This window comes from Nicotiana attenuata, unplaced genomic scaffold (assembly GCF_001879085.1).
Source record: "Nicotiana attenuata strain UT unplaced genomic scaffold, NIATTr2, whole genome shotgun sequence".
Lineage (NCBI taxonomy): Eukaryota > Viridiplantae > Streptophyta > Magnoliopsida > Solanales > Solanaceae > Nicotiana > Nicotiana attenuata.
In genome coordinates this window covers 403,462-430,305 of record NW_017670489.1, presented here as the reverse complement: position 1 = coordinate 430,305, position 26,844 = coordinate 403,462, and the positions used below count along the sequence as shown (strand labels likewise).

The 26,844-nt window shown below is 41.9% G+C and overlaps 1 protein-coding gene and 1 pseudogene across 1 annotated transcript; one reads left to right on the top strand and one right to left on the bottom strand.

The window, feature by feature from the left end:
* Positions 1–2,563: 2,563 nt before the first annotated feature.
* On the top strand, positions 2,564–12,377 carry LOC109240148 (annotated as a pseudogene).
* A 2,670-nt stretch (positions 12,378–15,047) lies between these two features.
* LOC109240147 (zinc finger BED domain-containing protein RICESLEEPER 2-like) lies at positions 15,048–15,732 on the bottom strand. Its single transcript, XM_019406771.1, has 2 exons — positions 15,286–15,732; positions 15,048–15,173 (listed from the first exon to the last, which is right to left on the bottom strand). Exons 1-2 carry the CDS (start codon positions 15,730–15,732, stop codon positions 15,048–15,050), a joined length of 573 nt encoding a protein of 190 aa, XP_019262316.1.
* Positions 15,733–26,844: the final 11,112 nt, after the last annotated feature.

The window sequence follows — 26,844 nt, the reverse complement described above, 5'->3', positions numbered from 1 at the left end:
CCAAATAAAACAAATGAAACGAACAAAATACGCAACTTTCATAAATGACTCTATTCGTAGAAATACTAGGGGTGTCTATATTCTTGATTCCCTATGTGGATTATTATTATATCTTCTGTTCATGGGTCTCAAAATATACGTATTTGATAAAGGTTATCCGAAAGGCATATGGATGTTTATGGCATTCCGAGAAAATCTTATTAACGTATTTCTTATGTATTTCACGCATTTATACATGCACGTTGACCCATGACCAGATGGCGTTATATACACGTATATATGTATATTACATTTATATCGGATATGGGAAAAAGATTACGGCGTTATATACGCACCACCACATGATCAGTTGGTATATGTTGATGATGTTGCCCACAATGACCGAGACGTTATGATGGGATGCCCTTATAGGTTTGATGATGTTATGTAAAGCTATACCTATGTGTCACGACCCCGGTTCGCCCTCCGTGAACCATAGTGACGGCACCAGCAGTACCAGCCTGAGTCCAGACGTCTGATGCATCTGCCACTATTGCTTCGGCACTCCAGGAGGCTTTGGCACAGTTTATGACCATGTACACCACTCTAGCTCAGGCAGGGTTGCTTCCCTTGCTGCAGCTACATCCCAGGCCGGGGCAAGAGCACAGACTCCCAACGCCCGCACTCCTGAGCAGCGAGTGCATATTGATCAGGTCCTAGAGGCTATTCCTGTATAGCCCGTAGCCCCAGCTCAGCCCGAGGAGAGAGCAGTAGCTTCAGAGGAGGAGCAGAAGAGGCTTGAGAGGTTCAAGAGGTATCAGCCTCCGACTTTCAGCGGACTAGCCTCAGAGGATGCCCTTGGATTTCTTGAGGAGTGCTACCGTATCCTCCGTACTATGGGCATATCAGGATCGAGCGGGGTTTCCTTCACTACTTTCCAGCTTCCAGGAGCCGCCTATCAGTGGTGGCGTGCTTATGAGTTAGACAGCCCGGATGAGGCACCTTTCCTGACTTGGGCCCAGTTTTCATATATGTTCACGAGGGAGTATGTCCCCCAGAGTCTTAGGGATGCCTGGCGCGCTGAGTTTGAGCATTTGCGCCAAGGTACCATGACTTTCTTGGAGTATGCTGTCCATTATACTGACTTGGCTAGACATGCACCAGCTTTGGTTTCTACGGTTCACGAGAAGGTTCGCCGGTTCATTGAGGGGCTTATTCCCAGCATCAAATGGCTCGTGAGTTAGAGAAGGATATATCTTATCAGTAGGTAGTGAGCATTGCTAGGAGGATTGAGGGTATGCATGCTAGGGACAGAGAGGAGAGGGAGGCCAAGAGGTCTCGAGAGTCAGGTCATTGTCCTAGTGCCCGTGCCCCAGCTGCAGGTTGTCATGGTAGGGGTCACAGAGGTCGCCCCATTCATTCATCTATTCCAGCAGCCAGTGGTGTTCCAGCTCCACCTAGGCCTCAGGAGCCTTATTATGCACCTCTAGTATCTAGTGCGCCTCCTGCACGGGGTACTTCCAGTGGTCAGTCCAGCAGACCTGGCCCGAGCCAGTCACAGCCGCCACATCATCCCAGAGCTTGTTTTGAGTGTGGTGACACACTCCATATAGTGAGGGATTGCCCCAGACTTAGGAAGGGTGCACCTCCGCAGACTCCTCAGCCACAGCATGCCCCGCAGAGCTCCAGGCTATGGTCACAACACCAGTTACTACTCTACCGGCCCAGCCAGCCAGAGGTGGAGGTCGGGGAGGTAGAGGTCGTCCTCGAGGGAGAGGCCAGGCCAGATATTGTGCTCTTCCAACCCGTACTGAGGCTGTTGCCTCCGATTCTGTCATCACAGGTACTATCTTGGTCTATCACAGAGATGCATCGATTCTATTCGATCCAGGCTCCACTTATTCTTATGTCTTCTTATTTTGCTCCGCATTTGGGTGTACCTCGGGATTCTTTGGGTTCACCAGTTTATGTTTCTACTCCTGTGGGAGATTCTCTTGTTGTGGACCACGTTTATCGGTGATGTTTGATTGTTCTTGGTGGTTTTGAGACCAGAGCCGATTTATTATTGCTCAGCATGGTTGATTTTGATATTATCTTGGGCATGGACTGGTTGTCTCCCCATTGTGCTATTCTTGATTGTCACACCAAAACCGTGACACTGGCCATGCCAGGTGTACCGCGTATTGAGTGGAGTAGTGCTTTAGGTCACACTCCCAGTAGAGTTATTTCTTTCCTTAAAGCTTAGCGTATGGTTGAGAAAGGTTGTGATGCGTATTTAGCTTATGTGAGATATGTCAGTATGGATACTCCTTCTGTTGATTCAGTCTCAGTAGTACGGGATTACCCTGATGTATTTCCAGCTGATCTTCTGGGCATGCCACCCGACCGAGACATTGATTTTGGTATTGATCTGTTGCCGGGCACTCAGCCCATTTCTATCCCCCCATACCGTATGGCTCCTCCTGAGTTGAAGGAGTTGAAGGAGCAATTGCACGAATTACTTGAGAAGGGTTTCATTTGGCCCAGTGTATCACCTTGGGGTGCTCCTGTATTATTTGTGAAGAAGAAGGATGGTTCTATGCGCATGTGTATTGATTATCGCCAGTTGAATAAGGTGATAATGAAGAATCGTTATCCTTTGCCTCGTATTGATGACCTGTTTGACCGGTTACAGGGTGCTTGTGTGTTTTCTAAGATTGACTTGCATTCAGGCTATCATCAGTTGAAGATTCAGAGCAAGATATCCCGAAGACTGCCTTCAGGACCCGGTATGGTCATTACGAGTTCCTTGTTATGTCATTTGGGCTGACTAATGCCCCAGCGGCCTTCATGCATCTGATGCACAGTGTATTCCGGCTATATCTTGATTCATTCATGATCGTTTTTATTGATGATATTCTGGTATATTCTCGGAGTCGGGGAGATCATGAGCAGCACTTGAGGACAGTGCTCCAGACCTTGAGAGAGAAGAAGATGTATGCTAAGTTCCCAAAATGAGTTTTGGTTGGATTCAGTGGCGTTCTTGGGTCATGTAGTCTCGAGAGAGGGTATTCAGGTGGATCCGAAGAAAGTGTTGGCCGTGCAGAGTTGGCCCAGACCATCCTCAGCTATAGAGATCCGCGGTTTCCATGGCTTGGCGGTTTATTACCGTCGATTTGTTCAGGGATTTTCATCTATTACAGCACCTATAACCAGACTGACCCAGAAAGGTGCTCCGTTCCATTGTTCACGCCTTAAAGATCTTACGTCATTACTTGTACGGTGTGCCTTGTGAGATATATACTGATCACCGGAGTTTGCAGCATCTGTTCAAGCAGAAGGACCTTAATTTTCGGCAGAGGAGATGGCTAGAGCTGCTGAAGGTTTATGACATCACTATCTTGTATCACTTGGGCAAGGCCAATATGGTGGCCGATGCTTTGAGCCGCCGGGCAGAGAGTTTGGGGAGTTTGGCTTATTTACCAGCAGTAGAGAGGCCTATGGCGATGAATGTTCAGGCCTTAGCCAGCCAGTTTGTGAGATTGGATCTTTCGGAGCCTAGTCGGTTTCTAGCTTGTGTGGTCTCTCGGTCTTCCTTGTTTGATCGTATCCGGGAGCGTCAGATTGATGACCCTCATTTGCTTGTCCTCAAGGACAAAGTGTTGCATGGCGATGCTCGAGATGTGACTTTAGGTGATGACGGAGTATTGAGGATGCAGGGTCGAGTTTGTGTACCCAATTTTGATGGGCTTCGGGAGTTGATTCTAGAGGAGGCCCACAGTTCGCGGCATTCATCCAGGTGCCACGAAGATGTATCAGGATTTGAGGCAGCACTACTGGTGGAGGGGGATGAAGAAGGACATAGTTGGGTTTGTAGCTTGGTGCCTTAATTATCAGCAGGTGAAGTATGAGCACTAGAGACCGGGTGGGTTGCTTCAGCAGATAGAGATTCCGGAGTGGAAGTGGGAGCGGATCACCATGGACTTCGTATCTGGGCTCCCACGGACTTTGAAGAAGTTCGATGACATTTGGGTTATTGTGGATCGGCTGACCAAGTCCGCGCATTTCATCCCTGTGTGTACTACCTATTCCTCGGAGCAGTTGGCAGAGATCTATATCCGGGAGATTGTCCGTCTGCATGGTATTCAAGTTTCCATCATTTTAGACAGAGGTACTCAATTCACATCGCGATTCTGGAGAGCCGTACAGCAGGAGTTGGGTACTCGGGTGGAGTTGAGCATAACATTTCACCCTCAGACGGACGGACAGTCCGAGCGCACTATTCACCCTCAGATTCTTCAGGATATGCTCTGTGCGTGTGTGATTGAGTTTGGAGGTTCTTGGGATTAGTTCTTGCCATTGGCAAAGTTTTCCTACAACAACAGCTATCAGTCCAGAATTCAGATGGCACTGTACAAGGCCTTATATGGTAGGCGATGTAGATCTCCGGTGGGTTGGTTCGAGCCAGCGGAGGATTGATTATTGGGCACAGACTTGGTTCAGGATGCTTTGGAGAGAGTCAAGGTGATTAAGGATAGACTCCGTACAGCCCAGTCCAGACAGAAGAGTTACGCGGACCGGAAGGTTCGTGATGTTTCCTACATGGTTGGAGAGCGGGTTCTGCTTCGGGTTTCGCCTATGAAGGGCGTTATGAGATTTGGGAAGAAGGGAAAGTTGAGTTCGAGGTTTATTGGCCCTTTTGAGATATTGAGGCGTGTTGGGGAGGTTGCTTACGAGCTTGCCTTACCTCCCAGCTTGGCGGGAGTTCATCTGGTATTTCATGTTTCGATGCTCCGGAGGTATCACGGTGATCCGTCGCATGTGTTAGATTTCAGCTCAGTCCAGTTGGAAAAGGATCTATCTTATGTTGAGGAGCCAGTTGCAATATGGACAGGCAGGTTAGGAAGCTGAGGTCAAAGAACATTGCATCAGTGAATGTTCAGTAGCGGGGCAGCCGGTCGAGGAGGCGACCTGGGAGACCGAGCAGGATATGCGCAGCCAGTACCCTCATCTTTTCACTACTTCAGGTATGTCTCTATGCTCGTTCGAGGACGAGCGGATGTTTAAGTGTGGGAGGATGTAACGACCCGACCGATCGTTTTTAGAATTTTTGCCCCGATCCCCTATTAACTACTTTTCCCGTATTTATTTTTGCTATTTTGAATTGCCGAGATGGTCGGTTTTGGAATTCGGAGAGTTTTGGGACACTTAGTCCCTAAATGAGAGTTTAAGTGTTGGAAAGTTAATCGTAATCAGAACAGTGTGAAGACGGCCTCGGAATGGAAATCCGATGGTCCCGTTAGCTTTGTTGGGTGATTTCGGGTTTAGGGGCGTAGTCGGATTGTGTTTTGGAGGTCCGTAGCTAATTTAGGCTTGAAATGCCAGAAGTTTGATTTTTGAAGTTTCCGGTTCGATAGTGAGATTTTGATCCGAGGGTCGGAATGGAATTCCGAAAGTTGGAATAGCTTCGTAGTGTTGAATGTGACATGTGTGCAAAATTTTAGGTCATTCGGACGAGATTTGATAGACTTTTTGATCGAAAGCGTATTTTGAGAAATTTGGAGTTCTTAGGCTTGAATCCATGGTTAATTTGAGGTTTCGATGTTGTTTTAGGTGTTTTAAGGATTGGTACAAGTTTGGACACTGGTATTAGACTTGTTGGTACCTTTGGTTTAGGTCCCGGGGGCCTCGGGATGATTTCGGATGGTTGACGGGGAGTTTTGAGGTATATTGCAGCTGCTGAACTTTGCTGCTTCTGGTATTTCCGCACCTGCGGTTTGGGGACCGCAGGTGCGATGCCGCACGTGCGGAAGAAGAGCCGCATAAGCGGAAAGAGGGGGAGTCATCAGGAACCGCAGATGCGGTATGTTTTTCCGCAGAAGCGGTACCGCACCTGCGGGTGGGGAGCCGCAGATGCAAAATCTGGGCGTTAAGTGATGGGTCGCAGGTGCGACCTTTGGTCCGCAAATGCGGGACCGCAGAAGCGGTCCCAAGGCCGTAGATGCGGAAACTGCTGGGCAAAATGGTTTTAAAAGGAGCTCCGCGACTTTGAAGTTTATTTTCACCATTTTAATCGTTTTTGGAGCTCTTTGGAGGGGATTGAAGAGGGATTCGAAGGGAATCACTTGGCGGTAAGATTCTTGATCTTAAAACTCGTTTCTAATGTGAAATCTACCTAGTAAATCATGGAAGCTAGGCCTAAAATGGAAGAACTAGGGCTTGGGATTTAAGAGACTTGAAATAAGAATTTGAGGGGTTATTTGGTCTCCGATTTCAGTGTTGCTGGTTTGTATGAACTCGTGAGTGTGTGAGGATTCCGGAAATATAAATTTCACTCAATTCCGAGATGTGGGCCCGAGTGGCGTTTTGGTTATTTTACCTAATTTCGCGTATTAGCTTAGAATTTAATTGTAGAATTAGTTACTTGAAGTGTTATTTACATTATGAAATTTAATTGAATAGATTCGGGCCATTTGGAGTCGGATACTCGTGGCAAGAACGTGGTTTCGGGTTGATATTTGAGCCGGTTCGAGGTAAGTGGCTTGTCTAACCTTGTGTGGGGGACCTTTTCCCTTTGGATTGATATTGTGATAATTGAAAAGCCTTGTACGTGTGGTGACGAGCGCGTACTTGTGATAATTTTTTAAAATCCGATTTTTCATTAAAAATAGCCTTGAATTGTGTTCTTCCTTTTCTTGCTTACACTGTTTGGAAATTAAGCATGCTGTTAGCCTAGAGAAGCATGTCTGCTTGACTAAATTGCTCTATTTGCCTTAACTGCCTTATTTGTATTGCGTGAAACATGCTAGGTTAGGATTACCTGCTTCACCTTGATATGAAATTGATTGAATTGAGCTCTTGTTGCTACTGTGTATTTACTTTGGGACTACGGGACGGTATCCCGGGAGCTCTCATGTATGTTTATTTTGGGACTACGGAATTGCATTCTGGGAGATCCCCCTGCACTTTTACATTGGAACTACGGGATTTCACCCGGTAGATTCCCGCGCATTTACGAGTTGGACTACGGAACTGCACCCGGGTGATCCATTGGATATGATATTTATATTTGGGGGCTACAGGACGGTATCTTGGGAGATCCCCGGTTGTTATCTTGGAGCTGAGTTGTATTCTCTTTCTGTGTTTTACTTGCCTCTGTAATAGTTTTTGCTATCCTTCATAGCATGTGTTACTTATTTACACTGCTTATTTTACACTGCTAAATCTTATATCTTATTTAACCTCAGTAGGGCCCTAACCTTCCTCGTCACTACCCAACCGAGGTTAGGCTTGGGACTTGCTGAGTACCGCTGTGGTGTACTCATGCCCTTCCTGCGCATGTTTTTCATGTGCAGATCCAGGTACTTCGACTCAGTCCTACCACCCCTGAGGCGAGGCTACTGCTATAGCGACTTCGAGGTATATCTGCCGCGTCCGCAGACCGAGGAGTCTCTTTCTACTCTTGCTGTTTAGTATTAGCCCTTCTGTATTTTCCGTTCTTGTTAGACATTCTGGAGTTAGAGCTATGTAGTATTTCTTAGCTTGTGATTCATGGGTTTCCGGGTCTTGGATTTATGTATTGGTTTTGAGAGATAAATATGGTGTATGTCGAGCGGCACATTTAAACACTGTTTATTTTTTTATTTCTATTTTAAATTGTTTACTTCCGCAAATTTTGGTTTCTATTCCGCAATTTAGGCTTACCTAGTCGTAGATACAAGGTGTCGTCACGATGGTTCACGGAGGGTGAACCGGGATCGTGACACCATACCCATTATAACATCAAATTCTACCTAACCAAGCGCTACGTACCTTATCCTTATTTATTATCAAACTTATCACGGGCCATTACGGGCACCTCTATATATATACGTAACAATAATAGGACTTAACTCGCAGAACTCATTAAAAAAAAAAGAGGTTTATATGGATACATAAGGGCCTACAAGGCCGTAGGCATGTCATACCCAAAACTATATACAAGATATTGTCTGCAAAACCTTTAAAAAAAACATAACCATAGTATATACAAGTCAGGACGGGGCTCCCTACGTCCTCATAAAACAACCTAACACATTCATAATCCTAACTTTGTAGTACTCCAAGAAGAGGTTGAACTCACCAACCAAAGGCTGACATCTGGAGGAAGTATTAGAGGGTCCTTGCCTCTTCCTATATGAGAACCTCGATCAGACACATTTCGAAGTGGAACCTTCATATCCTTATTAGATACCTTCCTCCTCTTGGCCCGACTACTATCCTCTTCCTCTGTGTATCCCATAACATACAGATATGAACCTTGATTGACGGATTCCTAAGACTGTGGACTATCTAGAACCTTAGAAGTGCTGGTGTCCATAAATAAATACCCTGACATAGTTTAGAACCTGAGGGAAACCCGACTGTGCCAATTCATGCACTACTCCCCTCATACCCTAATCAACGGGCTGTGATAATGAAACTAAGGCCTTGGTGAGGTCGGAACTCCTCTCACCCCATCTGCTGCCGGAGTGGTCGAAACAGCTCGAATGGATGACTCATATGGACCCTCGAATGGATCCTCCTCAATAGAACCCATGATCTCCGATGGGTCTAACTCCATAGTGTAACTTATATCTCTTTCTAACACTTTCGTTGCCTTCTGACCCGTGCTAGCGGCTTGCGCCTATTGTCTAGTAGTAACATGCATCACTAAAAACATAAATAAGGTAAAGATTAGGAGTGGATACCTATGACTCAGTTCTATCACACAATCTGGATTAGAAAGAAAAGTAACCATCCTAAATATTCGCTAGCCTCCTGTCTATAAGTGTGGTGTACAACACACCCATAAATAAGACTCTACTAGACATGGTCTGTAGAAAACCCTAGGACAAAATTGCTCTAATACCACTTTTGTCAAGACCCAAAGCGATGGGCCGCGACGGGTGCCCGAGTCCTGCCTGTCAAACACCCCTAAGCATGCGTCTAAGATATAAACCTGAATAACATCTGCTGAATTACGAGAATAACATACATGAAGGAAACCTACCCAAAAGGCATATGTACATATACATGCAACATACGTAGGGCGAGCCAATAAGGCTGTTATAGACAACTATATACCTCAAAAGTGGAAGCCGGCAAGGCCACATACTACCAAACTAGATATACGGTCTACAGACTTCTAATAGAAATACAACTGTACAAAGACGGGACTGAGCCATGTCATACCATATATATATATACAATCATATCGTACCAAAATCAAAAGCAGCTCAGGATCAAGTAGAGGACGCCATCTCACTGACAAAGAATCCTAAGAAGGGGGACCGTCAGCTTGCCTACCTACATTTGCAGGCATGAACGGAGGCCCCGATAAATAGTGTGTCATAAGAGATATAGATGAAACATGGAATAAAGAAATCCACCTGAAAGTCTGAATAACTTTGTAAATTCTGCAACATTTGAAGTGTCATGCACATGCATATGAATGTCTTGTCATGTATAGGTATAGCTTTACATAATCTCATCAAGCCTCCGAGGGCATCCCATCATAACGTCTCGGCCACTGTAGGCAACATCATCAACATATACCAACTGATCAGGTGGTGTTGCGTATATAATGCCATAACTTTTTTCCCATATCCCATATAAATATAATATACATATATACACATATATAACGTCATCTATTCATGGGTATATGTGCATGTATAAATGCATGAAATGTATAAGAAATACGTTAGTAATATTTTCTCAGAATGCCATAAAAATCCATATGCCTTTCGGAAAACCTTTATCAAATGCGTATTTTTCTGACACTCATGAACAGAAGATATAATAATAATTCACATGGGGAATCAAGAATATAGACACCCGTAATATTTTTACGAATAAAGTCATTTATGAAAGTTGCGTATTTTGTTGGTTTCATTTGTATTATTTGGATCATGCCAAAAAGAAAGAAGGGATAGCCTTAACATACCTGGAGTAGGAAAAAATCTGTATAATATTCTTGTAGGAGAATTTGATTGCAAGAAATCTCGTTGTCAATGTCTTGTAGGAGCTTGAATTGTAAACGTTTCTAACATTCTGATTGTGTATTTGTTTTCAAGATGTGAGAAATGAAGCTTTATTGAAAGCTTTGAAAATGGCTAACGTTCTGTTTTTTGTGGAACCTCCTAACTATCAATTCACTCCTAAGTTATAATTGTATGAAAATAACTCATATACTGTATCATTGATTGTGGTGATGGTATATCAAATGTAAGGAATGAAGTGTCCTTTATTTCTTAACTTGGTTGCCACCTAATAAGCAAGACTAAGGAGTCATTTGCTTAAAGATGTGGCTAGCTGCCACGTTTCTTTGGGGTATGCTAGTCTTATCTTATAATTTAATAATTAACTAGGTAATGTTCCGTTATCCGATAATTAATCAATTATCCGCATAATTAAGAATAATTTCAACTAGTTAAAATACTACTCATTTTTAATATACTTTATACATCATAATATCGTGGTCATATGGTACCTTGTATGGTACTAGTCCATAAATATCGGGTATTGTCGTTCGACCCGTATTTTATCCCAAATCGGCAACCTTCAACGTAACTTGTTTTCTTTAATTCGTGTACTCTTAATCCTGCATTGCACTTACTTATCGCTTGTTATAAATAACATAAATATGTTAACCTCAAGATAATCCCATCTCCGAGTCTACGTTGATTAGCTGAAGAAAAACTTTAACGTACGAAACGCGAGATGTAACAAAAACAGTCCCAAAACCAGCTTCTTACCTCACTAAAAGAGCTGCAGTTTAAGCTCCATTTTCAGCCCATGAACTCCAAGTTTTAACAACTAAAAACTCAGCAAAATCATCCCCAAAATCCACCTCAAATCAACCCTTGTAAACTACCAAATAGTCCAGGCATGAATCGCCCGAAGACACCTCGAAAAGCAGGCCAAAAATGCAGCTAAAAATGGCCGCAAATCAGCTGAAGAACCAGCTGAAAAACATTCTTCGAACAACCCCAAAAACCACCCCAAACCACCACCATTTTTAGCTCCAAATTCCAGACAATACACCATCTAAAACAGCTTCATAAAACCTTAAAATAGTCCAAACTTCAGCAACAAAATCACCTTCATACGTCAGAAAAACAGCCACTAAATCGCCAAGGTCTGTTGCGAATCCCGATTTTTCGTTCGAGGTCCCATCGTGTAACGACCCGGCTGGTCGTTTCATGAGTTATAGCCCCATTTCCCCCACTTCTGCTTCCTTTTGTGTTCTTCAGCTATGTTTGATCGTAGCGCGTTGGTTGGTTCGGGTTCAGAGCGACTTTGGAGTGAATTGAGACACTTAGTCTCTTTTGTGAAGGCTTAAGTTGGGAAAGTTGAGTAAACAACCTCAGATTTGAATTTTTATGGTTCCGTTAGGTGACTTTAGACTTAGGAGCGCGTCTGGAATGTAATTTGGAGGTCTATGGTAGAATTAGGCATGAATTGGCGAAAGTTGGAAATTTGGCGATTTTGGTCGGAAGTGAAAAATTTGATATCGGGGTCGCAATGGAATTTCGGAAGTTGGAGTAGGTTCATAGTATCATTTTTGACGTGTCTGCAAATTTTGGGGTCATTCGGGCGTCATTTGATTTGTTTTGGCATTGTTTGTAAAATTTGGAAATTTGGATGTTCTTAGGCTTAAATCCGAGGGAAATTTGGTGTTTTAATGTTGTTTTGAGTGATTCGAAGGTTCGTCTAGGTTTGAATGATGTTATGGGATGTGATGGTATATTTCGTTAAGCTCCCGAGGGCCTCGGGTGAGTTTCAGGTAGTTAACGGATCAATTTTTGGTTTTGGAAGTTGGAAGATTTTCTGGTATTTTGTTTAGGGGTGTGCATTCGATTTATCGATTCGATTTTGACCCTTATCGATAATTACTTATCGATTATCGATTTGTACATATGCTTATCGTTATCATTTCAATAAGGTTTCGGTTTTTTCGATTTTGATTTATCAATTTTTGGGGCTTATCGATTCGGTTACCGATTATACCAATAAAAAAATTTGCGGGATTCCAGAAAGTATATCGCTATAAACACGCCTAACTAATATGGAAAAAAAGAAGCTAAAATAAGACGAACACCGTTTATAATATAAAAATTGTGTCAACAAGCACATGCAATGAAACTAAAGTAAGGGATCAAATGTATGCCACCAACATTGAGAATCAGTTGAGGTGTGATTCAATCAGAAGACCTAATAATATCAGTAACTCATTTTCTCTTAGTGACTCGAGTTCAGGACCTGAAACAAATGCCACTAAGTCATCCACTGGACATACTCAATTTGGAGTTTCTGCTGATTCTGTCTTCAAGCTCCCAACTCATGATTCCGAGTCTTTTAGTCCATCTGCTTCCAATCCAGCTCCAACGGTATAAAATAAAATACATCATCTCGGCTAATTCTGTTTTTCATTAACTTGAACCTCATTCCCTTGAGCTTTAAGTATGATCATTCCTTAAATATGGTATCCCTTGCGGAAAGACCTAACCTTTAAACCTGGAAGAAATTATGAAAAATATTAAGAAATTTATAATACTTCACATTCTTTTACAGGTATATTATTTAAAATGGAGAACATACATAGCAGCTAACAAACTCTAGCAAACATCGTCGGTGGAAGCTTCTTCGCCAAGATTAGTGAAATCTAATATGAATATATATTAACAAGTCAAGAAATTAATATATTACTTAACTATCTTAAGCAATATAATAAAATTAATTAAAATATACATACCTTCCTTGAGTGTCTCGAGAAAATCTAAATCTTCCTCAACATTTACAGGAAGCGATTCACTCCGAAGCCAATCTTGAAGGCACACTAGAGTTTCAACCAATTTAGGAGTTAATGAACTCCTAAATTTGGTCAAGAATACGCCCTCCGGTACTAAATGCACTTTCAGATGCCACACTTGAAATAGGAATAGCAAGCACATCTCGAGCCATCTTAGCAAGAATAGGAAATCTAGGTTAGTTCACCTTCCACCAAGCCAAGATATCAAAGTCCGGTCTTTCATTTTCAGGATCTTCTGCAAGATACTTTTCCAATTATATTTTAGAATTTACACCTCCACTTGCAACTTTATGTTTTCTTATTTCGTCTAAAAGTTCACCTAAAGCAAGAATTGAAGTTTCCATTGTGCTGAATAAAGAGCTTGGCAGAGAGATAAAAACTTTACCACCAGTATCTTTTGAAACCAACTTAGAGACATACTCATTAAACAATGAACTCATATAAGTGTGAACCTCTTTATAAATAATTGTCCCTTCATCTCCAAACATCTTCTTAAGTACAAAACTAACAATAGTAAACTTATAGCGAGGATCCAAAAGACAAGCAATGAAAATCATTTTGTTAATTTTTTTTTTGGTTCACCCCAATACTTCTAAAATATTTTACACATACTTGATGCCATCTCACTCAAAAGTTCATCTTCAGTTGTTATTAATTGATTTAAGTAAACGGCAACTTGACTAATTCCAAGAAAATGGGCATTTGATGTTACATAAAGTGATCCAGACACCTCCAAAGTGAGATTTTAAAATATTTCAAGAAATTGTGCAATTCTCTTTACATCATTCCAATTAGTTCTTGTAAGCATACCTACAGGCTTTCCATCTGAAATAGCATCAATCATAAGATAATGTGACAAGCCGGTAATCACGATCAGAATATTCTTTAATTGCACGCTCATATTTAATAGCCCTGCTCAACATCAAGTAGGTGGAATTCCACCTTGTAGGAACATCTAAGCATAAAGACTTCTTGACAATATTTTCACTTTCACAACATTCCTGAAACTTCCTCAACCTAGCAGGAGACTGCCTAATGTATCTGACTACACATCTAACACGAGCAATAGAAATACCTGACTCTTTTAAACCATCTTTCACAATAAATGCCACTAAGTCATCCACTGGACATACTCAATTTGGAGTTTCTGCTGATTCTGACTTCAATCTCCCAACTCGTGATTCCGAGTCTTTTAGTCCATCTGCTTCCAATCCAGCTCCAACAGTATAAAAAAACAAAATAAAATACATCATCTCGGCTAATTCTATTTTCCATTAATTTGAACCACATTCCCTTGAGCTTTAAATATGATCATTCCTTAAATGTGGTATCCCTTACGGAAAGTCCTAACCTTTAAACCTGGAAAAAATTAAGAAAAATATTAAGAAATTTGTAATACATCACATTCTTTTACAAGTATATTATTTAAAATGGAGAACTTACATTGCAGCTAACAAACTCTAGCAAACATCGTCGGTGGAAGCTTCTTCGCCAAGATTAGTGAAATCTAATATGAATATATATTAACAAGTCAAGAAATTAATATATTATTTAACTATCTTAAGCAATATAATAAAATTAATTAAAATATACATACCTTCCTCGAGTGTCTCGAGAAAATCTAAATCTTCCTCAACATTTACAGGAAGCGATTCACTCCGAAGTCAATCTTGAAGGCACACTAGAGTTTCAACCAATTTAGGAGTTAATGAACTCCTAAATTTGGTCAAGAATACGCCCTCCGGTACTAAATGCACTTTCAGAAGCAACGCTTGAAATAGGAATAGCAAGCACATCTCGAGCCATCTTATCAAGAATAGGAAATCTAGGTGAGTTCACCTTCCACCAAGCCAAGATATCAAAGCCCGATCTTTTATTTTCAGGATCTTCTGCAAGATACTTTTCCAATTCTATTTTAGAATTTACACCTCCACTTGCGACTTTATGTTTCCTTATTTCATCTAAAAATTCACCTAAAGCAGGAATTGAAGTTTCCGTTGTGCTGAATGAAGAGCTTGGCAGAAAGGTGAAAACTTTACCACCAGTATCTTTTGAAACCGACTTAGGCATACTCATTAAACAATGAACTCATATAAGTATGAACCTCTTTTTCAATAATTGTCCCTTCATCTCCAAACATCTTCTTATGTACAAAACAAACAGTGGTAAACTTGTAACGAGGATCCAAAACACAAGGAATGAAAATTATTTTGTTCATTTTTTTTGGTTCACCCCAATACTTCTAAAATATTTTTCACATACTTAATGCCATCTCACTGAAAAGTTCATCTTCAGTTGTTATTAATCGATTTAAGTAAACAGCAACATGACCAATTTCAAGAAAATGGGCATTTGATGTTACATAAAGTGATCCAGACACCTTCAAAGTGAAATTATAAAATATTTCAAGAAATTGTGCAATTCTCTTTACATAATTCCAATCAGTTCTTGTAAGCATACCTACAAGCTTTCCATCTGAAATAGCATCAAACATAAGATAATGTGACAAGCCGGTAATCACGATCAGAATATTCTTTAATTGCACGCTCATATTCAATAGCCCTGCTCAACATCAAGTAGGTGGAATTCCACCTTGTTGGAACATCTAAGCATAAAGACTTCTTGGCAATATTTTCACTTTCACAACATTCCAGAAACCTCCTCAACCTAGCAGGAGACTGCCTAATGTATCTGACTGCACATCTAACACGAGCAATGGAAATACTTGACTCTTTTAAACCATCTTTCACAATAGGATTTAAAATATGAGACATGCATCTCATGTGAAGGTGTTGACCATTCATGGAATTGGTTCCCCAATCATCTAATTTGTCAGACAACTCCACGGTCACATCATTTGAACTAGCATTGTCAATTATGACAGTGAAAATCTTTTGCAAACCCCACTCACACAAATAATCAATAATACACATTGCCATATCTTCACCTTTATGACTAGTAATTGGAGAAAAGTTAATAATTCTTTTATGCATAATCCATTCACTATCAATCCAATGGGCTGTGATGCACATATAGTTTTTTTTTTTTTTGAATAGAAGTCCATGTATCAGTGGTAAGACTTACTCTTTGACTTGTTCCTTTAAGAAACTTAATTAGTTTATTTTTCTCCACATTAAAAAGAAATAAATGGAAGTTCATCGACAGTCGCCATACGACACAAAGCTATCCTACACTCTTGTTGATAAATTTCCATGAAATAAGATCACCTTTATTACCCCCTGGTAATGTTTAATATTGTAATAGTTTTGACCTTTTTCAACTTTATAAGGATTCCTTGGACATTTAATAATATGACAATTCATTTGTGCCGTACTTTTGCCTTTGTTCTCAAAATATTCTTGTCCATAATATCTACATACATATTTATTATTTCCTTTAGCATCAACTTTTTCTTCAAAAAAATCCCATGCCCGAGATCGTTTTTTTCTTTGTTTTGTAACTGTCCACTGAGTAGTTGCAGCAGTAGACTCAGAACCTCTACTTTCATCAATCACTTAATCAATTTTATCATTTTCAGCCATGTGAAGCGAATGAAGAATGTAACTTATAGTATTAAACGAGTTGAATGAAGTAAAGCAAGACGAAGTTAGCACTCCTCGCTCTTGACCTAAAAATTATGGCTGGAAAGAAATAAATTTAAATAAGGTCCTTATCCAACAAAAGAAAGGGAATTTAATAGTATCCGATGAGAACGCAATTAGTGATGCAAAATGAGCAGAGTAAGTTCAGATAAGTATTATAAGGTTCTTGCTGGTATCTTATGTCATGTTTGATAATTATTTTAGCATTATAAAGATTTTCTCTCAATACACTAGATTCCATCTGGCTTTAACTGAGAAAAAGAGACGTGCATTGGTATCCAAAAATTAGAGTAAACTATTTGAAGCAGTACTTTGACGTTATTTGAAAAAAATAAGAAACAAGATTGCAGTATCTGCAATTTGAGTATTTCACATTAGCAACAACAAACAGTGGCAAGACACATTAGCTATAAAGATTGAGCCTTTTAAATTAACAAGTGCTTACCATGTTATATGTATTTAAATAAGGATAGATTAAAGGATCTCAAAATGGTTAGAAGAAAAAGGGACGAACGAATTGACATTCCTGTAGCGAGAGGGTGAGTAAAACCACAGAAAAGACAGTACTATTTCAAAAGAGAGCTAAGAACCAAAAAAGAGTCAATAGGAAAATGACATTATGCAGATAAGCTAAATGAACGTGTGAGTAACTTCAAGGAACAAAATTTACATTACCAAAATAAAGAAATCAAATGATGAAGAAAAGATATTGAGAAGGTAAAAGTGGAATACCTGTGAAAGAAGAACCAAGTAAGCAGAAAGTGAAGAAAAACTATGAGCTCTAAAGGGGCAGGCAGAAAAGCGCGCTGAAGAATAAGGGTAGAGGAAATAATAGGGTTACGGACTTAGGGTGAAGGAGCGGGTATTATAGAATAAGGGTATATTTGTCTTTTTAGTATATCTTATCGGTCTATCGATAAACCGATAACTCGATAACCGAAGAGGACAAAATCGAAATTGAAATCGATAACTCGATAAGGAAAATTTCGAAATCGAAATCGAAATCGATAAATCAATAAACTGATAACAAATGATGGATTCGATTTATCGATAAACCGATTCGAATGCACACCCCTAATTTTGTTGCAGAGAATTCCTTCATCGCATTCGTGATAGGGCTCTCGCGTTCGCGAAGGGATTTTGAGAGGGGAAGCTGAGTTGTTCTTTGCGTTCGCAAAGTAGTTCCTGCGTTCGTGAAGGTTTAGGATTTTAAGAATACGCGTTAGCGACAAGTGCATCGCGTTCGCGTAGAGTCAGCGGTCATTGGAGGTCAAGCATTTAAGCATACGCGTTCGCGAGGAGCGTTTCACGTTCACGTAGGGTGAAGCAGGGTGGTCTTCGCGTTCGCGAGTGGGTCCTCGCGTTCGCGAATGAGGAACTTTTTGGTCTGAGGCAGGTTGCCCTTCGCGAACGCAAGGGCACTACCGCGTTCGTGAAGAGTAAAATCTGGGCAGCAGCGTTAAATATCAAAATCGAGCGTTTGAGCCCATTTTTCGTATTTTGAGTTAGAGACCACGGGATTGGGTAATTTTTTGAAGGGAAATTCAGAGAGGTGATTTGAGTAGGTGTTCTTTACTTGATTTTTGGTTAAATCCCCTTATTGTATCTTGATTTTTATCATCTAAATTGGGGTTGGGGTGAAAAATTGGGGGGAAATGGAAGAGAATTGGAGGGATGATTTTGAGGATTTGGATGGCCATTTGATGTCGGATTTTGATGTTTTTGGTATGGGTAGACTAGTAAGTGAATGGGCTTTCTAGTTTTGTGATTTGTCGAATTCCGAGACGTGGGACCGGGGGCCGATTTTGGGAGAATTTCGGGATTTATGCCTAATTGGATAGTTTTTCTTGTGGATTCATTCCATTAGCATGTATTGATTGGATTGTATTGCTTTTGGTTAGATTCGGGACGTTTGGAGGTGTCACGCCCCTAAACCCAGACCCGGTCGTGATGGCGCCTCTCGTGAAGACAAGGCCAGCCGACACATTTCCAATCCAGATTTAAAGCAATTAAACAATAAGCATTATGTCTAAAACATGATATAAACTTAAAAGTAACAATCACAATACAAAACAATTCGCGGAATACAACCTAACACAGCCCGATACGGAGGTGCCACTAGTCATGAGCATCTACTAAGGTCTAAAACACAACGAAATTCTGGAAAATATACTAGAATAGTCTAATGACATCAAGAGGGAGTAAAGCTGTGATGCGGACGTCGGACAGCTACCTCGCTAAAATTCCAATGACTCTGCCTCAGCTCAGCCAATACCCGCTACCGGGGTGCTGAAATACCTGAATCTCCACACAAGGTGCAGGGAGTAAAGTGAGTACTCCAACTCAGTGAGTAATAATCATAACTAAGGTCTGAATGGTAAGAAATCACGAAAGTGCATCAACATGCTGTATAGAAGTAGTACAAAATCCGTAAGAAGCAATGAAGCTGTAAAATCTGTTAAAACATCTTAGCTCAGTTTAAACTTCTTTTAAAAAATGACCTTTTCGACAGTTACGCAAATGAATGTAAAACAATTAGTGCAGATAAGCACAGAAAATCCATCCCTCGGGCACAACTACACAATTAAACAGGTAAATGACAGGCAAATAAGAAAGATAAGCACATAAGGTTCGCCCCTCGGGCACTATGTCAACAAATCCGCCCCTTGGGAAATATCTCAGAACAGTACCAGGCCCTCTGGCAATCCCATAGAAGAATACCAGCCCCTCGGGCTATATCTCACATCACAATGGGTAGCCGCGCTCACTCGGGGTGTGCAGACTCCTGGAGGGGCCCCTTACGGCCCAAGCACAATATCAAGCCATCTCGTGGCGTCATCACTAGGCTCTCGGCCTCATATTAATCAAGCCACCTCGTGGTGTACATATCTCAGGCCCTCGGCCTCATAATCAAAATCAGTGTATCACCGCTGCGGCGTGCAGCCCGACCCAAACGATATCCTCACAACACAGGCCCTCGGCCGTACTCACTTAAAAATCACATAAGCCTCTCGGGCAACAGTAAAACGGTGTTTCTCAGACCAAAACATCATTTAAATATCATTTGAGTATTAAAACTGAGTGAACATGGCTGAGTTTTGAAAACAGTGGAAAATAACATGACTTAGTTCAAGTGTAAAGTCAAAACAGTGAGGAAATATCAACAAAAATCCCCGAAGGGTTCAAATAATTGGCACGAAGCCCAAATATGGCATTCAACCCAAATAATGATGATAGCAAATAGATTTCAGCCAAATACACGGAAAAATCATCAATCGGGACAGACCAGGTCATAGTCCCTAATAGATCACGACCCCACGCTCGTCATCAAGCGTGTGCCTCACCTCAATATAGCACCACGATGTGCAATCCGGGGTTTCAAACCCTCAAAACATCATTTACAATCATTACTCACCTCGATCCGGTCCAAACTCTAGCCCGCGATGCCTTTGCCCGCATGAATCGACCTCCGGATGCTCCAAATCTAGCCACAATCAGTACATAATTATTAAAATATGCTAATGGAATAAAGCCCACTCAAAAATATCCAATTTACATAAAAAATCCCGAAGTTGCAAAAACTCGGCCCCCGGGCCCACATCTCGGAATCCGACGAAAGTCACATCAATAGAATCCTCGTCCTCACACGAGTCTATACATATCAAGAACATCAAAATCGGACCTCAATTGCCCCTTCAAACCCCCAATTTACACTCTCCAAATTCAAGCCCTAATTCCTCAATTTTTGGCTTAATTTCCAAGATTAATTAGATAGATTTCACATTAGAATCGAGTTTTAAGTCCAAGAATCTTACCTCCAAGTGACTCCCCTTGAATCCCTCTTCAATCCTCTTCAAAAAGCTTCAAAATCGACCAACAATGGAGGAACTTAGCCTCAAATTCGCGGAAATAAGCTTTTAAAACATTCTGCCCAGCTCTTATTTTTACTTAATCGCGATCACGAAAAAACCATCGCGATCGCAAAGCACAAACACCGCTGGCCCAATAATTCACTCTACGCGATCGCGTATATACCCACGCGAACGCGATACTCAAAATCTTCCACCTACGCGATCGCGAATGAGACCACGCGACCGTGATTCACAGAAACATACACCTACGCGATCGCAACCCTAACTACGCGAACGCGAAGAATAACCTGGATGCCCCCTGAGACAGCTCTATGCGAATGCGAGCCTCTTCACGTGATCGCGATGAAGAAAAACTTGCAACATAACTGAAGCTAAAACCTGCAACTTTTAATATGCAAATTTGATCTGTTTAACCACCCGAAACTCACCTGAGGCCCTCGGGACCTCAATCAAACATGCCAACATTTCCCATAACATCATTCAAACTTGTTCCAACCTTCGGAACGCTCAAAACAACATTAAAACATCAAATTTGCATCGAATTCAAGCCTAAGAATTCCAAAATCTTCCGAATTACGCTTTTGATCAAAAACCCAACCAAACCACGACCGAATGACTTGAAATTTTGCACACACATTCCAAATGACAAAACGAAACTACTGCAACTTCCGGAATTCCATTCCGACCTCTATAACAAAATCTCGCCTATCAACCGGAAACGCCGAAATCTCAATTTCGCCAATTCAAGCCTAAACCTTTCACGAACTTCCAAAATGCATTCTGATCACGCTCCTAAGTTCCAAATCACCTAACGGAGCTAACCAAGTCATAAAAATTCTGATCTGAGATCCTATACAATCAAGTCAAATCTTGGTCAAACCTTTCAAATTTCAAGCTTCAAACTGAGAACTGTTCTTCCAAATTCATTCCGATTAACCTGAAAACCAAAACCAACAATTTACATAAGTTTTAATACATCATACTTCATGCCTGAGAACTGACGAGCCAGGTGCAAAATCTCAAAACGACCGGTAGGGTCATTACATCGCATGTTTGGTTGAGGTCCCAAGGGCGTCGGGTGAGTTTCGGGTGGTTAAACTGATCAAATTTGCATCAAATTCAAGCCTAAGAATTCCAACATCTTCCGAATTACACTTTTGATCAAAAACCCAACCAAACCACGACCGAATGACCTGAAAGTTTGCACACACATTCCAAATGATACAACGGAACTACTGCAACTTCTGGAATTCCATTCCGACCTCTATTACAAAATCTCGCCTATCAACCGGAAACGCCGAAATCTCAATTTTGCCAATTCAAGCCGAAACCTTCCACGGACTTCCAAAATGCATTCTGATCATGCTCCTAAGTCCCAAATCACCTAACGGAGCTAACCAAGTCATAAAAATTCTGATCCGAGATCCTATACAAACAAGTCAAATCTTGGTCAAGCCTTTCAAATTTCAAGCTTCAAACTGAAAACTATTCTTCCAAATTCATTCCGATTACCCTGAAAACCAAAACCAACAATTTACATAAGTCTTAATACATCATACGGGGCAGGTCATGCCCGAGAACTGACGAGCCAGGTGCAAAAGCTCAAAACGACCGGTTGGGTCGTTACAGGAGGCCGATTCCAAAGGCAAGGGCGTCGCAGAGTAGAGATTTAACCGGTTTGAGGTAAGTAATGATTGTAAATACAGTCCTGAGGGTATGAAACCCCAGATTGCACATCGTTTTATTGCATTGAGGTGACACACATGCTAGGTGATGGGCGTGTGGGCGTGCACCATTGGGAATTATGACTTGGTCCGTCCCGTAGCAACTATTAAGTTGCGTATTCGACCGAAACTAAATGATACTTATGTTATTTTGAAAGAACTACTACAAATTGGGCTGAATGCCATATATGGACCTTGTGCCAAAGCTGTTTGGACCCTTAGGGGAATTTTCTTATTATCCTCTCAGTGTTTTGATTTAAGATCTATACTAAGTCATGCTGTGTTTACTGATTTTATTTCTCAGTTTTCATTACCCCATTTTGATGCATGAAATAATATTTTGGGTTAGCACCCTATTTTTACTGATAGCCGAAGTGGCTTGAGAGGTTTATGACTGAGTGAGGCCTCGGGCTGCGCGCCGCAACATGTTGCTATTGATTTATGATAATGAGAGGCCGAGGGCCTGATTGATTTATACCACGAGGTGGCTTGTTATAGCGCTTGGGCTATAGAAGCCCCTCTGGAATCTGCACACCCCTAGTGAGCGCGGGTACCCTGAGCAAGTGATATGTGATATGTCCGAGGGGCTATATACGAGGGACTGTGATGTTTGCCTGAGGGGCTGATTCTGAGTGATGTTATGCCCGAGGGGTGGTGTGTGACTTGTGTTGCCCGAGGGGCTGTATACGAGTGATGTTTTCCCGAGGGGTTGTTTACGATTTTCATCACTTTTACTCTCTTTTGCATTGAGCCCCCAATTGAAACTGCTGAGAAATATTTTTGAATGATTTTTTTACCGAAAACTGGATTTTAAACGAGATGATTTTACTCAAATACTCATTTGAAAGCTTGTTGTACTTATTTATATTTCATTATGTGAAAATTATGTGTTTTCTACTGCCCAGTCTTTATTTACCTTTATTACTTACTGAGTTGCCGTACTCACATTATTCCTTGCACTTTGTGTGCAGATTCAGGGGTTGCTAGCGAGTGTTGATGTCATCCATCCGCGGATTATTGGAGTTAGCAAGGTAGTTGCATGGCGATCACAGCCTTGCTCTTCGCCCTCATATCTTTCCTTAGATATTATTAGTTATTTTCCAGATTGTATTATTGGAGAGTCCTTAATAGATGCTCATGACTAGTGACACCCCGATGTCGGGCTTTTCTTTCCGGACTTGTTATTCAGACTTATCTTATGAAGTTTATTTATTAAATAGTTCAAAGAAATCTTTTAAATTGAAATTTCGGATTGTTTTGGTAAAAGAGTCGGCTTGCTAATTTTACGATAAGTGCCACCACGGCTTGGTAGATTTGGGTCGTGACACGTCGCCGGTCCGAGGTTCTAGTCAATACCTCGTTTGAGTGTCGCTTCTTTGTGTGCAGCAAAAAGGTTAGAAATCTATCAATGAAGTATTCATTCTTTTAAATTTACTGTTCTTTCTTATAATTCTTCTGTTTTAGTTTAGATCTCTATCTAAATGCTGTATCACTTTTTCTTTTCTTTTCTTTTGTTTCTTGTTTACCGTAAAAATGGTAATAACAATTAAATTTATTAAATGGGACTCTAAAAATATGTGATCTATTCCCAAGCTAGTTTATTAGAGCAGATGATGCTAATATTATGAATTTTAGCGATGAGGCGGAAGATAAACGAGATAACGAGCGAACCAAAGGGTCTGCTACCCAGGCGTAAGCTTGGTCGATTGGGACCTCGAGGTCGACCTCGAGGTCGAGCTCGGATAGTCGGGGATACTCGGGAGTAATATAACAGCTAGAAATATAATCAAACGCAGCTATTTATAACCGAAATTGAGTTTGTACGATGAAGAACACTTATAAAATGAAGAACACGTATAGAGGCAAAGGATATCGAGGTATCGTCAGTAACAGTGAGAGCCAATAAGTATTAGTAAGAGAAGAGAGAGAGAGAGAGAGAGAGAGAGAGAGAGAGAGAGAGAGAGAGAGATATTATTGCGCTTTGTAGAATTTGTAGGAGCAACATCAGTCCCTTACAAGGTAGGGCGAGTTTCCTTTATATAGGAGAGGAAACTCGGAGTACATGTATATTTAATTCATGAAATATGAAGATGTGATGGCTTGACTCGACACCCCAGCATAGGCTAGGGATAGGCTGGCCCTGTTAGACTCAACCGCGTGTTCTGGGGGCTTTCCCCCTTTGTCTTTATCTCGGTCTCGAATCCGACCTTGACAAGCCTCGAAGGAGAGGACTCAGTTGTAACTTCATATCATCGTGGTCTCGATATATCTTCCCGAGATGGCTCCATGTCCTCGGGGTCTCGAGGTACCTCCCCGAGATGGCTTGATGACGGGAAATTGGGCCCTCTGATTTCACCGCGTACAGATAGTCTCTGCATTTCTTAGAGGGTAGAAATAAGAAATGTTTTTGACACCCCGTTTTGCGGGTTCTTGAAACGACATCATGCTATTGGAGTAGCCCTTCACACAAATGTAGAGGCGTTTAATCTTTTCGTTGCTCTAGGGTTTTTCAGAAATATCATGACTCCTTGCTCCTCGGGATCATATCAGTGTTCATCGATCCAGCTTCCATGAACGCATTAATTGCGCCTGTCGTTACGCTTTTCGAGGGAAGTAATGGTGCCGTCGGTTACATTGTACCCCCCTATATAAGGGGCTTCTCGTGATCAGTTTTTCATTCTAACTTCCTTCGGTATTCATCCTCCTTTCCTTCCTGCCATTTTTTAGTTTTTGCTATGCTTGAGGCCCACGGTCTCAAGACCTTACGCCATATATGCCATGGCCCAATTTTCGATCCCTTCTTTGTTGGACGAAGTTGTGCCGCCGTAAGGTTATCGTTGTTATTGTTGTTGTTGTGGTTGTTGTTGTTTTTGTTGTTGTTGTTGTCCCCGTTGGTTCGGATCGACGAAGTAGGGGGTCGATTTCCTCCGAACCGGGAAAAATTCGGATTATGCACCGCTGCTCAAGAGGGGGCTCGGATTATACACCGCTGCTCACCTTCCTTCCTCGGCATGGCGTGTTACACCCTCTTTGGATTCCTGAGGGGCATGGTGACGGTCTCCGCCGGCTGTTGTCTCCCGGGCCGAGGAAACGTTTCAAGAAATGGCCTCGAGATGGTGGTATTGGCGGGGTTTGTACCAGCCAAACTTTTCACCCAGCCACTTCCGGTCTTCTTCCGGCATCTCTTCGTCATTTTGCTCTTCTCCTCCGCCTCCCTTTCTATATCCTTCCTTTTGGAAATTCCATATTCGGGAGGATTTAGGATGAGATCCCCGAGGGAATCGACCATGGAAGATATTGTCTTTGAGGTCGTATGCCTGAGGGGGAGGCAATGGAAGCGTAACATAGACAGGCTAGATCCTTAGGCTTGCATATTACCTGTATTTCTTCACTCTTTTTGCGTATAATGTAACCGTATGTAAGGATATCTCGAGGATTGTTGTAAGGGCATACTTGTGCAAATACAAAAGACTTTCTCTTGGTTTCTTCCTTCGATGTTTGCCACATTCCTTTATATATATTGATTATTTTTTACGGCTTCGAGTGCATGTTCCTGTTACGTCGTCTGTGATACTGGCCTCAGGCGCGAGTGTTGCATCCGGCCTCATGCTGACGAACTAGCTGCATGCGGGGTCCTTTTGTGATTTCCCCAACTGGGCCCGAATTGGGCCACAACCTTGGGCCGTCGGAGTCCTTTCTTCGTGCAAAAGTGTGATCGGAGTCTTTGGGTCTCGTAAAATGGCTGTTGAGAAAAAACTCGTCTAGGGATCCGTGGTCTCGAAATGCCGATAACTTCCCCGAGGTGATCTGTAAATGGAGATCCGGCTGTGCTTCGGGCCGTCCTGGTCATTATCCGGGGTCCGTCTTGTGCGGGGGTTTTTGCTAAGTACGCCTTCCCCTCTACAAATCAGCCCCCTATGGCGAAGGCCTCTTGGGGCTGTATGCCAATTTGATGGAGGCATTGTTGGTCTGCTTTTGGGCATTGTCTCGTTATGGCAGAAGTTCTTAGGGTCAGAGTTGGTGTCGGGGGTCGGCGCCTTCGATTTGCACTGGCTCGTTCCAGCCTTCTTCTTATGTGCTTGTGAAGTTGCTTCCGTCCGGGGATTCCCAGAGCTTGATGATTTTACGGAGCTCAGCGGATCATGCCCTTGGCACCTGCTTGCCCGGAGTATGGCATAAATCGGGCATGACGTTAGATGAAATATTAGTTGCATACTTGTGAAGGAGCTTTTATTGGGGTGAGACTGGACTGAGCCTCCTAGGAGATTACGTTGTCCGAGCCTAGTGTTGTTTCCTTGATGCCAAAAAGAATAGGGCTACTTAAGAGGGTGTTTGGTCGTTGAGTAGGTTTTGCCGGCTTCCCGTTGTGGCTGGCTTTGGAGCGATCCCTCCACGTCTTGGATCTTTGAGCTTTGACTTGAGTTGATATGGCCATGGAACTGCAGCTTGATTCTTTGAAGTGTCCGGATTTGGAACAGTTGGTGCCCGGACTGGCATAGCACTATGCTGAACCGTGGATGGCAAAGGAGCGGTGATTTATTGCCGATGATGCGAGCCAGGACGGAGCGGGCCTTCAAAGGGAGCGTTTGCTTGCAGGGACTCATGCCGAGGATACCGCTTTTCCGGGAGAATTTGCTTGAGCGAAGATAGTCGGGCGTGACGCCCGACTTATTTACAGCTGATGCTCCGAAGAATGCCCGCCATCGGAGCGTCGGCCTTGCCATTCTCCTTTGTAATATTTTTTACAGATTTATGCTTATAGACGGAGAGCGCATATATATATATATATATATATATATATATATATATATATATATATATATATATATATATATATATATATATATATATAT

Bases quoted from the DNA above. Each gene is read 5' to 3' on its own strand.
- LOC109240147 (XM_019406771.1), bottom strand. From the start codon at position 15,732: ATGGCAATGTGTATTATTGATTATTTGTGTGAGTGGGGTTTGCAAAAG. The intron at 15,174-15,285 runs GTTTGATGCTAT...TTCACTTTGAAG, and splicing joins GGCTTGTCACATTATCTTAT to GTGTCTGGATCACTTTATGT.